Source organism: Protopterus annectens, chromosome 16.part0, assembly GCF_019279795.1.
Source record: "Protopterus annectens isolate FY-2018-M chromosome 16.part0, PAN1.0, whole genome shotgun sequence".
NCBI classification, from domain to species: Eukaryota; Metazoa; Chordata; order Ceratodontiformes; family Protopteridae; genus Protopterus; species Protopterus annectens.
Genome location: NC_056750.1, coordinates 837,956,211 through 837,972,968, shown reverse-complemented (window position 1 = coordinate 837,972,968; position 16,758 = coordinate 837,956,211). Strand labels below are relative to the sequence as shown.

At 41.5% G+C, this 16,758-nt stretch overlaps 1 protein-coding gene across 1 annotated transcript in view; it reads left to right on the top strand.

Moving 5' to 3' along the window:
• The window catches only part of LOC122790949 (eosinophil granule major basic protein 2-like), a 329,973-nt gene that overhangs the window by 281,216 nt on the left and 31,999 nt on the right, over positions 1-16,758 (top strand). The window contains exon 5 of the mRNA XM_044058654.1: positions 14,609-14,720. Within this exon, the coding sequence (XP_043914589.1) occupies positions 14,609-14,720 (112 nt within the window). The remainder of the gene's footprint in view (positions 1-14,608; positions 14,721-16,758) is intronic.

Below are 16,758 nucleotides of genomic sequence, written 5' to 3'. Positions count from 1 at the left end.
GTAACGTAAGTATCAGTGGTGTCTGTGAAATAGTAGGTGATTTAATCATAAGCATCAGTGGTGTCTGTGCAATAGCAGGTGATGTAATAGAAGTATCAGTGGTGTCTGCATTATAGCAGGTGATGGGACCATAAATAGCTGTGGTGTGTGTGGGCTAGTAGGTGATGGAACCATATCTATCTGTGGTGTGTGTGCAGTAGCAGTTAATGTAACTGTAAGTATCAGTGCGGTCTCTGCAAGAGCAGGTGATGTAACCATAAGTATCAGTGGTGTCTGTGCAACAGCAGGTGATGTAACCATAAGTATCAGTGGTGTCTGTGCAATAGCAGGTGATGTTACCATAGGTATCAGCGGTGTCTGTGCAATAGCAGATGATGTAACCATAAGTATCAGTGGTGTCTGTGCCATAGAAGGTGATGTAACCATAAGTATCAGTGGTATATGTGGAATAGCAGGTGATGTAACTATGAGTGGCAGTGGTGTCTGTGCAATAGCAAGTTATGTAACCATAAGTATCAGTGATGTCTGTAGAATAGCAGGTGATGTAACCATAAGTATTAGTGGTGTCTGTGCAGTAGCAGGTGATGTAACAATAAATTTTGATGGTGTTTGTGCAATAGAAGTGATGTAGCCTTATGTATTAGTGCTGTCTGTGCAATAGCAAGTGATGTAACATAAGTATCAGTGGTGTCTGTGCAAGAGCAGGTGATGCAACCATAAGTATCAGTGGTGTCTGTGCAATAGGAGGTGATATGGGTCTATATTACAAAACCCACAACACCGACATGTATAGCACAAACTACAGTAACGGAGAATGTTCAAAACTGCGAAACATGAAATGTCGAAGTGTCATGGTTGGCCCGTCTGCAGTATAGCTCCGTAAGGTAAGTGTGTGATAGTTACGGACCTTAGGGTTAGGGTGCGGGTTAAGGTAAGTGCAGAGATAGTAATGTATGTAAGGTTTAGTGTAGGGTTAGAAGTAGGGTTTGCTTAGTGTATGTATGTGTTTTGTTTATTATGTTTGGGTATGTAGTATGTAGCACATGGTGGTGTTGGCCGACTATGACAATTCGAAATTTTAATTTTCGTGGTTTAGGGGGTTTGGCGCATTTGCAGTTTGGGCTATACGGGTCGGTGTTGTGGTGTTTGCTGAAACGGGTTTTTTATTTGGTAATATAGACCTGGTGATATAACCATCACAGCTGAAAAACATTGTTAAAATGATTTGCTCCCCAGTAATTTGCCTACCTCAAGATCTGCATAATGGGTTACAGTATTATCATACCAATGTTAGCTTTGTCTTGACTAAAACTATTGCATTCCCAATTGCACAATAATTCCTAGGACAGGCTAATGATTCATTTTAGTGCCACAAATGTTTCCTTGTTTATGGGATTTAACTGTTACTAGCCAGAACAGTTTGAAACGCCAAAGTTACAATTGTAATGGAAAATCCAATTGTCGGCAAGCTAATAATCCCCTATCTCTTTGGAAAGCAGTTTCCAACAATTGAAATTCATCAACAGAGTGCCTTTGCCCTTACCTAATCTGTTTGACATTCAGTAATAAAATTCTGTACTTGATGAAATTAGACAGTGCAGTCTGAGACAAATGTATAGACATGTTATTGAAAATTGAAATATAGAAAAAGTTTTAGGCACACATAAGGCATTACAAAAAAAACACCAGATACTAACTATCTAACCTCCACCATAATCTCTAGCTAAGCAATTTTTAGAATCTATCTGCAGCTATCTAGAAAGTGCAGAAGATACATGGCCCAAGAAAATGGAGATTAAGTTTATACCGTAGAGTAGCAGTACTTCAGGCACAGAGTTCCATCAACCTAGTTAAGTGAAAGTAGTTACTGGCTTGGATTGTTTAAGAATATAGTCACTCCACCTGAACTTTGGAGGTGCCTTGGGATGTGTCAGCACTGGGATATACGCTCTGCAAAATCCATTTTAGCAGCGACCCATTAAGGCAAAAGATGGGTCTGTTATTAGGTTCATAGGTTCATAGATAGGTACTAGGCTATCTGCCCAAGGGCATTTATAAGTGTAGCCAGAGTGTGTCGGCTTTCGCCACCCCATTGATTAATTAACTGAGTCTCTGTCAAGCAGAGCCAATGAAGTGATCCCAGGGGTGTACTTTCTGTTACCCATCCACTCGTCAAGGCTTTTCTTGAAGAGTGTTAGTGAGGGGCTCTGCCTAATGTAGTTAGGAATTTTGTTCCAAAGCATGGGGAGTCTCTGTGACAGGAATCTATCCCTCCAGCATGTTCTATTTATTGTTGTGGCGAGGTTTAGCTCACTAGAGCGTGTGGCTCACAGTGACTTGGATTTCTTTAGGTGGAGCATGTCCATCAATTCTGAGTTGGACATGACTTTGTAAGTCAGGCAGAGATCACCTCTGAGTAAGCGATATGCCACTGAGTACAGCCGGAGTTTTTTCAGTCGGGCTGCATAGGACATATGTTTGAGGCCAGTAATCCTCTTGGTGAGGTGCTTTTGTGGTCTTTCAAGCTATTGGAAGTGTCTTGTGAGGCACATTCCAAATGGGGCATTGTACTCTATGATGGGTCTGATGAGTGACGAGTAGAGGGGCACTATAACCTCTTTATTTCTAGATGCGAAACCCTCATTAATTAGATGGGCCACATAGAAGGATTTTCTAACTACTTTGGCAATATGATTGTCAAAGAAGAGATTACTATCTACCTGGGTTCCCAGATCTCTTATTACCTCTTCTGTATTAAGGGAGGCTGCCGCCTATGTGGTAATTCGTCGTTGTTTTGTTTTTCCCAAACGGGATGACTATGCATTTTTTGGCATTTAGCTTGAGGCCATGACTTTGACACCAGCTGTCTGTCTCAGTAAGGCCTTTATGGAGGATGTCCGTGTCAGCCAGAGAGTCAATTATGGCTCCCAGTTTGCAGTCATCGGCAAACTTGGTTAGCCATAGTCCTCCTGCGTTTGCCTGTACTTCTGAGAAGTATAAGCCGAACAGTAGGGGTCCCAGAACTGAGCCTTGTGGGACACCACTTGTGACTGGTTTAGAGTCAGACCTGGAGCCCGCTATTCTTACTGTGTGAGTTCTGTTGTAAGCCAGTTGGCAACCCATCTTGTGATATAGGGGTTTATGTTCAGGCTGGTGAGTTTTTCTATAATACCTGAGTGAGGAATGGTGTTGAACGCCTTGACGAGATCAAGGTAGGCTGTGTGAACCACCTTTCCCTCGTCTATGGCCTTGGTAACTGTCTCGAAGAAGTCAACCAGGTTTAGTAGGTATGATCTGCCCTTAACAAAGCCGAACTGGGTTGGGTCAAGAGTTTGGAGGCTCCCAATGTCTTTGTTAATGAGTTCCATGATGATGCGCTCCATAGCCTTGCAGACCAGGCAAGTCAGGCTTATGGGGCGATAGTTACCAGGGTCAGTTGTGGCTCCTCCTTTGTGGAGCGGAATGACTATTGCTGTGCGCCATTCTATGGGCACATAGCCTGTGGAGTGGCTGAGGTTGAACAACGTGTTTAGGTGGGCAGTTAGTTTGTTCTGTAGTTCGTACAAGACGCAGCCTGGGACACCATCTGGCCCCATTGATGCTGTGTTTTTGGCTTTTGAAAGGGCTGTTTTCACCTGTGCATCTGTGATTTCCAGGACACTACACTTTTCCAGTATTGTTGTGGGCCCATTTGAAGGTGAAAGCGAGGTGAAGTTTGCACTGAATCTATCTGCCAGTATGTTGGCAATATCAGTAGGTTCAGTATATTTTGTGCTATTTTGCACTATCTCAGAGCATATCTGTGAGTTGCCACTTAGACTCTTGACATAGCTAAAGAAGGCTTTGTGGTTATCTTTCGAATCCTTGGCTATTTTTCTTTTGAAGTTAGCCTTGGAATATTTTTATGAGGGACCTTAGTTTCTTACTGATACTGATCAGGGATGTCTTTCCTTCTTGGGATTTGCTTTTTTTCTGAACTAGTTTCCTCCTCCTCTTGTATAACCTGTTTATGGCAGGGGTCCACCAGACTGGTTTCCTTCTCTTAGGGGAGTGAGTCTTGGTTTTGCTAGGGATGGCATGATCCATGCATCCTTGTAGGTGCTCATAGAGTGCAACTGTAAAGGATTCTGCATCTTGGGCAGTGTTATCCTTTAGCGTGGGGGGTGTGAAACTTACCACCTCTGCCTTAAGTAAGGTGAAGTTTGCTTTAGAAAAGTTTTTCACTGTGGTTTCCTTGGCTGGGGGTGGTGGTGGGGTGTGGACATCCAGGGTGATTAGTTTATGGTCTGATCTAACCAGTGATGGGTTGACCCCCGGTACGGAGCACCTGTCGCCCATGTTGGTGATGACCAGGTCCAATATGTTGTGGCCTCTGGTAGGGAATTTTACCAGCTAATCCAGGGCATTTGAGTTGATAAATTCCAGGAAGCACTGAGCCTGGGAGTTTGTACTCAAGTAGTTTTCCCAGTTAATGGTAGGGTAATTGAAATCTCCCAAGATCAGGGTGTTCGGTAGGACCTTCATATTTTCCAGTGTCTCCAGAAAGGTGGAGTGGTGGTTCTGGGTCATGGAGGGTGGTCTGTAGCAGGCCACAATTTGCATTGCAGATTTCCCTGATGTTAGTTGCACATGGATGATCTCAGAGGTATCATGCTGAGCCACTATCCTGGAGGTGTAGGTATCCTTGACGAATATGGATACACCCCCTCCGTTTGTGTTTCGGTCCATGTTCTGTGGCCGAAATGTGTGGTATGAGTTGTAGCCCAGTAGTGCTGGGGTGCTCTCTGGAGCCTTGAACCAGGTTTCAGTTACTGCACAGATGTCAACATTCTCCATACTTAGGAGTGCTTCGAGCGCATGCATTTTGAGATTTAAACTCCTGGTGTTGAGTAGCATAACCCTCAGTTTTTTACTTGTGCTGTTTACGGAGGTGGGTTTGAATTTTGAGCCTTGCCTAAATAAGGCTGTATGGGGGAAGCAAGAGCATTGGCCAGTATTCAAAAGCCAAGGGGTGACAGGTGCATGCTGTCTCTTGTGAAGCGACATGGCTTGTCAAGCATGTCATCCCAGGCTGACAGACACTGGAGCCCCTTTGAATGACACCAGAAGCTTAGCCAATTGTTGAAATTGATCATTTTTTCTTTATACTGCGGTATCATTCTTGATGAGGGCAGGATGCTACTCAGGGTCAGGGTCATACCCGCCTGGGCTACATGATCAGAGAGCTCTTCCATGTCTCTTTTCATGTAGTCCAGGGAGGTATGGCTCAGGTCATTCACACCAACATGAACAATGACAGAGTCATATTTGTACTTGTTCTGGAGTGACCTGAGTGCTTGTGTTATGTGGCAGATTCTGGCTCCCGACAGGCAGCTAACAGTAACCTTCTCCTTGTCCAGCCTAGTGAGTGGGGTGTCAGTGTGCCTGACTATTGAGTCACCTATTACTAGTGTGTTAGGTATGTTATTTCACCTTAAGGGCTGTGATTGTGCGGCACATTGATTTTGTGTTTTATGTGTTATCTGGTTTGCGATGGGAGGTGCAGGTTTTGTGAGTATCTGCTTTGGAGCTCTCTGATGCTTTTGCAGGTTTTTATTTAGAGTCTCCGAGTATGATTTAGTGTATTTATGTGTATTTTTTGCCAGTGCTGGTTTAGTAGGTCTATGTGAGGCTGGAGGTGTGGTGCAAGTGTTAACCTTCTCCTCATGACTGTCTGTTCCAGTCTTGGGTGGAGATATCTTAGCCTCCAGTTTGGCTGTATAATTGCATCTCTCACATATGTTATTGTTTTGTGGTAGGAGGAGAGGGCTGTCTGTGTAGATGAGGCAGTTGTAACATTGCCTCAGGATACCCAGATTCACCAGCTGGACTGGAGAGTACACCTGAAGTTGCCCTTTGGTCATGCCTGAGTAGTAGGGTGAGCTGCTTAGTTGCTTGGTTGGTGAGGGGTGGATAAAGAGCCTTGTCCTGCTGGGCAGTCAAGTGTCGGGGTATATTAGTGCTTGCTATTAGGTCTGAGCAAGTGCTGGACTGTAGGATGCTTTTTGAGTGCTTAGGTTGAGAGTTAGACTAGTTTCAAGTGAAAAACTGAAGAGGAGACTTAGTGGAACTGGGAATAATTTAACCCTAGCTAACTGGTGCTGCCCAGAGCACAAAACCATGCAACGTGTTTTTTAAACTACTAACTTCTGGGCTGGAACCACTCCTCCAGGGACAGATGGCTGCTCAAAGTTCCCCTCTCTCACAGGTGAACAGAGACTTCCCTCTATCCAAGTAAGGTATGGGCATCTCAGAAACTTGTAACACAGCCCTGAATTCAGCACTAGCCTGAAAAGTGGACTATACTAGCTTAGAAAGGAGGGAAACAAGAAATGTATTTATTTTTTTTGAAAAGATAAGACAAAAACAGTAAAAAGTACACTTAAAACAGCTTTAAATGACTACAAGTGATCAGAAAAGGCTATCACACTTTAGTGTGTAGCCTACAACAGTTAAACAATTTATTTAAACAAAAAACAATTTTTTAAAAGTGCAGGCAGTCAAATAAGTACAATATGTGAAAAAAACAAGCTTTTATATCACAATAAGTGCTGGAAAATCAGCGTTTAGGCAGAAAACAGTTAAGTACAGCAACAAAATACAGACAACTGATACTCAGTCACTCCAAAGTCTCTCTTTTAAGCTAGAAGGCTTATATCAGTTTAAAGCTTTCTAGTGCTTTCCAATAGGTTAGTTACAGGAAAGATGGGAAACAAGCGCAGATGTGGTCTTTTAAACCAGAAAGTTGAAAGAGATGGACAACTTCCCGAATGGTCAATAAACTACAATTCCTGGGCCAAGAACCACTCCTCTTGTGGTAGACAGGCTACCTAGTACTTACCACTCCCACTGATAAGCTTGAAGGCTTCCCTCCAACACAGAAAGGCTTGGGGGGGGGGGCTCAGGAGCTTACAAACAGACCTCGATACAGCAAGTCTGTATCTGGACTAGATAAGTTACAGGAAAGGCAGGGAATAAACTAGGAATATTTTTTTGGACTTCTCCTTTTTTGGACCTCTCCTTATTGCTCAACACCAGGACAAACTATATCCCTCAATGTGAATAAGTACCTATTCATACCTTACATCTTAATCTCCATTCTTCACTAACTTCCTTACTTCTATCAATTTATCTCACCTAGCTTTCTCTCTAAATATTCCATAAGCTTGCTTTTCTCTCCCTTCATATTGCAATTCCTGTTTGTAGATTACTAGCTTACCTTTAATTTCTGAATAAACTGTCTACAATTTCTCTAAAAATTAAACCATTACCATTAACTTAAGCTTGCATAAAGTTTTATAGACTTGTATCTATTTTTAACCAATGTTTTCATATTATGTCTAATTTGGTACAACTATTTAAATGGTAGATGTGTTTTGTATAATTCTTGAAGATTGTAAAATTATTATTCTTAAAATGTTTTGTAATACTTTGGAGCTTTTCTCCCCAGACCTCTGCAGAAAATGGGTTCCTACTCAGACAGATATTCCTGGTAATCAAATGTCGATAAATAAATAAATAACAAGAAGTAGATGAGTCTTTCTAGTGTGTGTGTGTGTGTGTGTGTGTGTGTGTGTGTGTGTGTGTGTGTGTGTGTGTCTGCGCACGTGCATGTCTGCACATTTAGCCATAGAAAGACATAGTTAAATTCTGCTCTATTCCTACAGAAAAAAATAATTACAGCTCTGTGTTTATAGGATCATAGGTAGGTACTAGGCTATTGGCCCTAGGGCCTATATAAGCCTAGCCAAAAGGTACCCTGGCTTTTGCCACCCAATAAATTTATTTTCCTGTGCCACTGTTGAGCAGAGCCACAGAAGTGATCCCCTGGGTGAATTTCCTATCTCCCATCCAATCATCAAAATTTTTCTTGAAGAGTGCTAATGAGGAGCTTTGTTTGATATAGATAGGTAGTTTGTTCCAGAGTATGGGAAGTCTCTGGGACAGGAATCTATCCCTCCATCATGTTCTGTTTATTGTGGTGACAAGGTTTAGGTCCCTAGAGCATGTACCTCAAAGGGATTGGGATTTCTTTAAGTGGAGCATGTCCAAAAACTCTGGGTTTGACATAGCTTTGTGTGTTAGGCAGAGATCACCTCTGAGTAGGCGATATGCGACGGAGTAAAGCTGCTGTTTTTTGAGACTGTCTGCATAGGGCATCTGTTTGAGGCCAGTAATCAACTTTGTGAGGTATTTCTGTGGCCGTTCTAGTTGTTGTAGATGTCTTGTGAGGTACATACCAAAAGGGGCATTGTACTCTATAATGGGTCTAATGAGTGACGAGTAGAGGGGAACAATGACCTTTTTTTTCCTGGATGAGAAACCTTTTGTGATGAGGTGTGTCATGTAGAAGGATTTCCTGACTACTGTGGCAATATGTTTATCAAAGGAGAGACTACTGTCCACCTGTATCCCAAGGTCTCTTATCACACTTTCGGTGTTAAGTAGACTACCACCTATGTGGTAGTTCATGGGTACAGAGTTTTTACCAAAAGGGATGACAATGCACTTTTTGGCATTGAGCTTGAGGCCATAGCTTTGATACCAGGCATCTGTCTCAGCGAGACCCTTTTGTAAGATGTCCACATCTTTTGGAGTTTTGATTATGGCTCCTAGTTTGCAGTCATCTTTGAACTTCATTAGCCAAAGACCTTCTGTGTTAGCCTGTACTTCAGAGAAGTAGATGCCAAACAGGAGAGGACCCAGGACTGAACCCTGTGGTACTCCACTTGTCACTGGTTTGAAGTCGGATTTGGAGTCTGCTACTTTCACAGTGTGAGTTCTGTCAGTGACCCAGTTGGCAACCCATATTGTGACATAGGGATTTATACCTAGTTTAGTGAGTTTATCTATAATTCCAGAGTGGGGGATGGTGTCAAAAGCTTTGGCGAGATCTAGATAGGCTGTGTGAACCACCTTACCCTTGTCTATGGCTTTGATGACTGCTTCAAAGAAGTCTGTCAGGTTTAGGAGACATGATCTGCCTTTTACAAACCCAAACTGGGTGGGTTCCTGAGTTTGGAGATTACCAGTGTCATTGTTTATAAGTTCCATGATGATACGTTCCATAGCCTTGCAGACCAGGCTCATCAGGCTAATGGGGCAGTAGTTTCCGGGGTCCGTGGTGGCTCCCCTTTTGTGAAGTGGGATAACCATCAGTGTGCGCCATTCAGTGTGCACATAGCCTGAGGTGAGGCTATGATTGAACATGGTACTTAGGTGGGGTGCCAGTTCTTTCTGTAGTTCATGTAGAACACAGCCTGGGATGTTGTCAGGTCTCATGGATGCTGTGTTCTTGGCTTTGGAGAGTGTGTTTTTTACCTCTGCAGCTGTGATTTCAGGAACTTTGCATTCTTCCAGTATAGAGATGGGCCCTTTAGGGGATGAGAGGGGGGTAAAGTTAGCACTGAACCTATCTGCCAGGATGTTGGCAATATCAGTTGGTTCTGTATATTTAGTGCCATTGTGCTGTAACTCAGAGCAGATCTGAGTGTTGCCATTGAGATTTTTGAAATAGCTATAGAATGCTTTGTGGTTGTCTTTAGAGTCAGTGGTGATTTTGTTTTTGTAACTAGCTTTGGAGGATTTTATAAAGGATCTCAGCTTCTTACTAAGGCTGACCAGGGAGTTTCTCCAATCATGGGATTTTACTCTTTTTTGCAACAGTTTCTTTCTTCTGTTGTAGAGTTTGTTTATGGCAGGGGACCACCAGATTGGCTTCCTTTTTTGGAGGATATCATCTTGGTTCTTTTAGGGATTGCATGATCCATGCATTCGTGTAAGTGCTTATAAAGTGCATTTCTGTAAAATTCAGCAGTCAAACCTCTATTGTCCATCAGCATGGGTATCGTGACGTTTGCCACGTTTGTCTTAAGAAGCGTGAAGTTGGCTTTTGAGAAATTTTTTATGGTGGTTTCCTTAATGGGGGGGGGGGTCGGGGAGGGATGTGGATGTCTAGGGTTATTAGCTTGTGGTCGGATCTGACCAACGAGGAATTGACCTCTGGTGTGGAGCACTGGTTGCCCATGTTGGTAATAACCAGGCCTAGGATATTGCTGCCCTTGGTGGGGGTGTGGATAAGTTGAACCAAGGCATTGGAATTTATGAATTCCAGAAAACGTTGAGCACAAGAGTTGGTACTTGAGTAGTTTTCCCAGTTAATGGTGGGGTAGTTGAAATTGCCCATTATTAGGGTGTTAGGTTGTACCCTAATGTTTCCAGTGTATCAAGAAATGAGGAGTGGGAATCCTGGGGCATGGTGGGGGATCTGTAGAAAGCTACAATTTGGATTGCGGTCTTGCCCAGAGTTAGTTGCACTTGGATAATCTCGGATGCATTATGCTGAGTTGAGCAACTAGCATGGAGGTGTGGATATCCTTAATGAATATGGACATGCATCCGCCTTTAGTGTTTTGGTCCAGGTTAGATGGCCAAAAGGTGTGGTATGAATTATAGCCTGGTAATGCACGGGTACTCTCTGGAGCCTTGAACCAGGTCTTTGTCACTGCACAGATGTCGATGTTCTCTGTTTTAAGGAGTGCCTCGAGTGAGTGCATTTTGAGGTTTAGACTTCTAGCATTGAGTAGCAATACCCTCAGATTCTTCTTGCTTGTACCTGTTACGGTGGTGAATTTGTCATTTGAACCTTGCCTAAAAAAGGCACTATAGGGGTGGCTAGAGCCTTAGCCAGTATCCGGAATCCCAGGGGCGACAGGTGCAGGCCTTCTCTGGCAAAGCATCGTGGTTTGTCAATCATGTCATCCCAGGCAGACAGATACTGGATCCCCTTAGAATGACACCAAAACTTAGCCAATTGTTGAAGTCAATCATTTTGTCCTTGTACTGTGGTATCATTCTGTGTGATGGCAGGATGCTACTCATGGCTAGGGTCATACCTGCCTGGGCTACAAGATCAGACAGCTCCTCCATGTCCCTTTTCATGTAGTCCAGGGAGGTACGTCTCAAGTCATTCACACCAACATGGACAATGACAGAGTCATATTTGTACTTGTTGTGGAGTGACCTAAGTGCATGTGTTATGTGCCGGATCCTGGCACCCGACAGGCAGCTGACAGTAACTTTCTCCTTGTTTAGCCTGATGAGTGGAACATCAGTGTGCCTGACTATAGTGTTACCTATGACTAGAGTTTTGGGTACGTTGTTATGCCTTATGGGCTGTGGTTGAATGGCACACTGAGTTTGTGGGCTATGTGTCATTTGGGTTGTGTTGGGGGGTGGAGGTTGCTTGTGTTTCTGCTTTGGAGGTCCCTGTTTCTTGGGCAGGTTTTTACTGAGAGCCTCTGTGAATGTAAGTGTGTTTTGTGTTTCTATGTGTGTGTTTTGGTGGTGTAGGTTTTGAGGGACTATGTGCTGAGTGTGGTGTGGTGCAAGTGTTTACCTTCTCCTCTTGACTGTCTAGTCCAGTCTTGGGTGAAGAGAGCTTTGCATCCAGATTGACTATATAAGTGCATCTCTCACAGGTTGTAGTGTTGGATGGTAGGAGGAGAGGGTTGTCTGTGTACATGAGGCAATTGCTGCATTGCCCCAAGATGCCCAGGTTCATCACGTAGATAGGAGAAAACACTGGGAGCTGACCCTTAGACATACCTGGATAGGTGCTTATTTGTTAAGTACTAGAAACTGTTTTCTAGACAAGTGAGGAAAGTTGAGTGCTGTAGTAATTTGTAGCTTATTTATTGCTTACAATAAGTTCTGAACAAGTGCTGAGCTCAAAGAAACAGACGAGTACTGAAACTAAAAAACTGGCTAGTTCTAAGAAACAAAATTAAGCTAGAAGGCTTCCCTCCAACACAGAAAGGCTTGGGGGCTCATGTCTAATTTCTTTACATTGTACATCTGCTCCACCTTTACAGTAAATGATCATGTTTAGTATTGTTTAGCACATTTCCCATCTTGTATAGTTTCTTTTTATTTTACAGTTGCCACTTCTTTACCATAAAACAATTGCATGTTTATATGGTTTATCACATTTCACAACTCTATGCACATTTTCTTTCCAACAATACAAGTTTTACATAGAAATTATAGTTGATCTTAACCAAATAGCTGTGAAGTGATTGCTTTTCACATGCTTCCCAAAAGTCATCTTTCAATGACTGCTAACCTTGAAATTCCTGAAATAGGTTCATTCTGTGTTCTTACTGATTTACTGTGACAGCTGTGCATATAGTTTGGTACTTATTAGTGATCAAGTAAAAGTTCCCTTGGCTTGTAGTGCTCTTGTTTGGGCAACCTTCTGCTCATTTGTTTATAGTTATGATACATTAATTAGCCGCATTATTGATTATGAAAATGCCCCACTAGATTTGACTAAAATGTCAGTCTTGAAACTTCTGGGATCAGTACATTTGGTATATAATTTTTATCAGCAGAAGAAGCAAAATGATAAAACTTTGAAATGCATGTTAAACCATCTGTGTGATCACTGGGACTGCATGACTACAACTGTGGCTGCAGAGAACAAATACTAAGTCATGACTGTGGCATCTCAGAGAACTTCCAAAATTCCCATGTTCCACGCTGTGATGTGTGGATGCAAGGACTCATGTTAGGCATTTCAAAGGAGTTGATTGTCCTTTCTGTAAAAATGCTTGAAATGTGAAGACAGAGTTTCAAACCTCACTGTTTTAATTATCTGAATCACAATTTATTTTTCAAATTATTAGCACTTGTGTGAAGTCCCTCTTCTGGGCCAGTAATCAAGGGGCCTGAATCCCCACCAGTGACTCTGGTGAAGGATGTTCACTTGGAGCAAAAATCGATACACACAGTATTTCCAGATGCAGCTGTCTGCATCAAGCACAATTTCCTTTAAGAGCACACAGTGAACACACTTGCTATGGGGTCTGTGTTTTTCTCTCTCTATCTCTACAGGCCCCAAATAAGACTCCCCACTGGCACAGCTGTAGAGTTTAGTCCTCAGCTGAGTGTTCAAGCCAAGTCTTCCAACACCCTCTCTGTGATACCAGTGTTCTGTGTTTCTGCTCCAAGCAGCTCACACACACACACACACACACACACACACACACACACACACACACACACACACACACACAAACACACACACACACACACACACACACACACACACACACATACACACACATGGAAAAGGCTGGCACAGATTTACTCACTCTGTTACCCTTTGCCCAGACTGTAAGGTAGTTACTGCCACCAGACACTCCAAAGCCAGCTACTCTAAGGCTCTTACAAGGGTACTCAATTATACTGAGTGAAATTAATACTAATGTAAATAGTAATGTTGATCAAACAGGAAGGCTTTCAGGAGTAGCCAGTGTCACCAAGCAAATCTAAGTACTCTCAAAAGGTTAAAATATTCTCTAAAGGACCAGACACAATGAAAGGTTTAAATATATTTAATAAGTAATAAAAGGGCATTGAAATGATAAATATTTATTTACAGTAAACATCAGAATTTCAGTCACATGAAATATTAAAATAACACAGATGAATAGATTCACACAGATACAGAAAAACAGTACTTAATTAATCTCACTATATTTTCCTGACTGAGCTAAAGAATTACCATTCCCTGGTTACTTACTAAAGCAAGGGAAGATAAGTGGGTGAGAGGTCCTTCTATATCAGGTTGCAAAAACAAACTGCTCTGAGACTTCAGTCTCATCTAGTATTAAAACATAATTTTTGTGCTGAGTTGCCGAATGACATCACATACATCTGGTCATCTGACTTTGGTTCCCACATTATCCCCTTTACTAGAGGCTACCAGGCCTTAGTACAGATGTGTTCCCTTACACACCTGGAGCTTTGTTAAGATATGTTGCAGCTTCTGGAAGTCATAAAACAATTTAAAATGTCCTCCCTTCCAGAGTAGCAATTAATTCATCCCAAGGACAATATAGAAGGCTTCCTAGCACAGACTCGTTGGCTCTGGCTACATTGAGACCTGTGAGATACAACCTTTATGGCCTAAATTAAATAATTTAATTTCAGAATATTTGTGTAAAGGTTAGCTGGGTCCGAGCTTAACCTCTTCTCTTCCAATATCCTGTGTTACAGTATTAATTTCAACAATTATAATTCAGGCTGACATACAGGTGTATTTCTTTTTTTCTGTCCAGCAGGACCCACTGTTGGTGCACTGGAACACAAGCAGCTTTAGAAATACATTTTTAAACACAAGCATCTGTATAAATCAGTTTGATATACAAATGATATACTATTCTTTGCAAAACTCCAGCTAGCTATGCTGACATCCACTGCCTTACTTCTCCTGGCATAGCTGGCGATACCTCACATTGTCACAACTTGTATTACTGAGTTTCACATTTCTGATATGAACACCTGCCTTTGCAATGAAATTTGGTATCAGAGTGCAATGATTTTGTTTGTTTGGCAAATTTAGTGAATTTGTGTATGACTGTACCTTTTATGTACAGTGTTAATCATAAATGTCAAATAATGTGTTTTAAAATGATGGAAAATGAAGGACAAGTCAAAGAAAAGAAAAAAAAGAAAAAGAAAATAATGACAGGTAGAACTCAGTCTCCTTTATTCTACATTTCAGCGTAGAAAATTTTATTGGACTGATGGAAGTCGCTGGAACTATTGGTACTGGGGCAGTGGTTCACCCTCAGGTCCAGGATATCATCAGAATTGTGTGGTGATGAGTACAACAAGTAGGTGCTACTTTGTTTTCTTTTTCTTAACTAATAAAATGTCATAACAGACAGCAATGCCTATTTATAAACAAGCTGTTGCTTTTCATACTGTGAAGGCTGCCAGCCCAGCCAGCTAGAGTTTTATAAATAATTCTCTGCCATTTGTGAATAGTAATATGATTTGTATGCTTGCCTTACAAATGTAAGAAAACTATGTTCTGTACTGAGCTTTAAGATTGCAACCACAGTGCACCCTGCTGGAAAAGAGCAGAAATGTGTATAAACTACATGCCTATGCAAATATATGTGTTAATGGTAAAGGCAGGAATATACAGAGTTAACTTGCAAACTCTAAGAAAATAAGTAAAGAATTTTATGATATGCTATAAAGTTAGTTTATCTCAGCTAAGAGACAGGATTTCTAGTGCTAGGGGTTTATTTCTATTGTCTTGAGACAGAGATAATTACTAGGTTTCACACGTAAAGTGTTTTCGTATTGCTCTGTGGCTTCCTAGCAGCTGTACATCTGAGAAATAAATATTTTTCTCAGACACGGGTTAAATTTTAAGTTCCTGTTTAGCCTGGAAACTAAGGGCAGAGGTGACAAGAATGATGTAATCTGAGATGACCCAGCAGAAATGTTTGTTAGTAACTTAAGAACTATCTCAGAGAGAAAGGTGGTGCATTTTTGTATCTTGTCTTAGACCTGGAAACATTCACCCAGCACTTGCTTTGCTCTGTAAGTAAGACTTAGATTACAATGTTTTTTCTTAGAGAGAGGAATATAGTACAATTAGTCTAGATGTTTTCTGTACTTATGTGAGACTGTCCTGCAATGTTTGTTTGTCTTTTCGGCCACAGCAGAACTCCAGTCCTCTAATGATTGGCAGTAGATTTTTATGGTGCCAAGTTGCCAGCCCAACGCCCAACCTTCAGCGAAGGAACGCCCATTCATGCATGTCTTTCGGAGGCCACGCGACCACGGGGAGGACATACAGAATGTTGTTTTAAAATATTTCCTGTGATTCTGAACTCTATTGTCACTGTGTCTTCTGCATTTATTATTAAATATATTTAAACCTTTTAATTGTTGCTGTTTTTGCATAAAGATATTTAAGCTCTTAGAGTGCTTTAATATGTATTTGATGATATTGTACAGGCTACTCTGGAATAGCTTTATAAGTTCTGGTCATATTTATCATTTGGACAAGAGTAACATTACACAGTAGAATTGGTCTCCCTTTGGGAAGGGCCTTATAGTGGCTGATAAGAGTGGTTGGTGGCAGCTGGTACTACTGTATAGTCTGGAAAGAAGGGGAGCATAAGTAGTGAACATGTGCCAGCCTTCCGCAGGAGTGTCTATATGTTTGTATACAAATCAAATCTCAAAGTGTGTGTGTGTGTGTGTGTGTGTGTGTGTGTGTGTGTGTGTGTGTGTGTGTGTGTGTGTGCGTGTGTGTGTGTGTGTGTGTGTGAGCTATTTATTTATTTATTTACATTTGTTGACCGGGTTAGTCTAACTGGATATATGTCTATTTTCAGTAGAGGCCCGGGGAGAAAAGCTCCAAGCATAGACAGAAAACTTATTATACAATATTAATATAAAAAATTAAGCTATTATCAAGTACAGATAACTATTTGAATATTTGTGAAAGAAAAAAAGAAAAACAAAAAATATTGTGTGCCGAGTTATTTAGAGGGGAATGAACTAAGATCAAATACAGAAGAATAAACAATATTTGACAGGGAAAAAAAAAACACAAAGAGTAATGCATTTTAAAAAGTTATAAAAAGGTTTTTTTTTTTTTTAGTTTATTTGTTGGTACAGGTAGGAAACATAGTACAGCAAAAAGGACATTGAAAGGTGTGAGCAATATAGTACACTGGAGAAGTGAAGTAAAAGGGAGAGCAGGAATGGGTAAAGTGAAAAATCAGTCAGGGTTTGTACAGGGACAAAGCCAGTGAGTTTTAAGATGCTCTTTGAGATGTTTTTTAAAAAGATGTGTGGAAGAGAGAGTAGAAAGTTCACTTGGAAGTTGGTTCCAGGCTTTTCCCA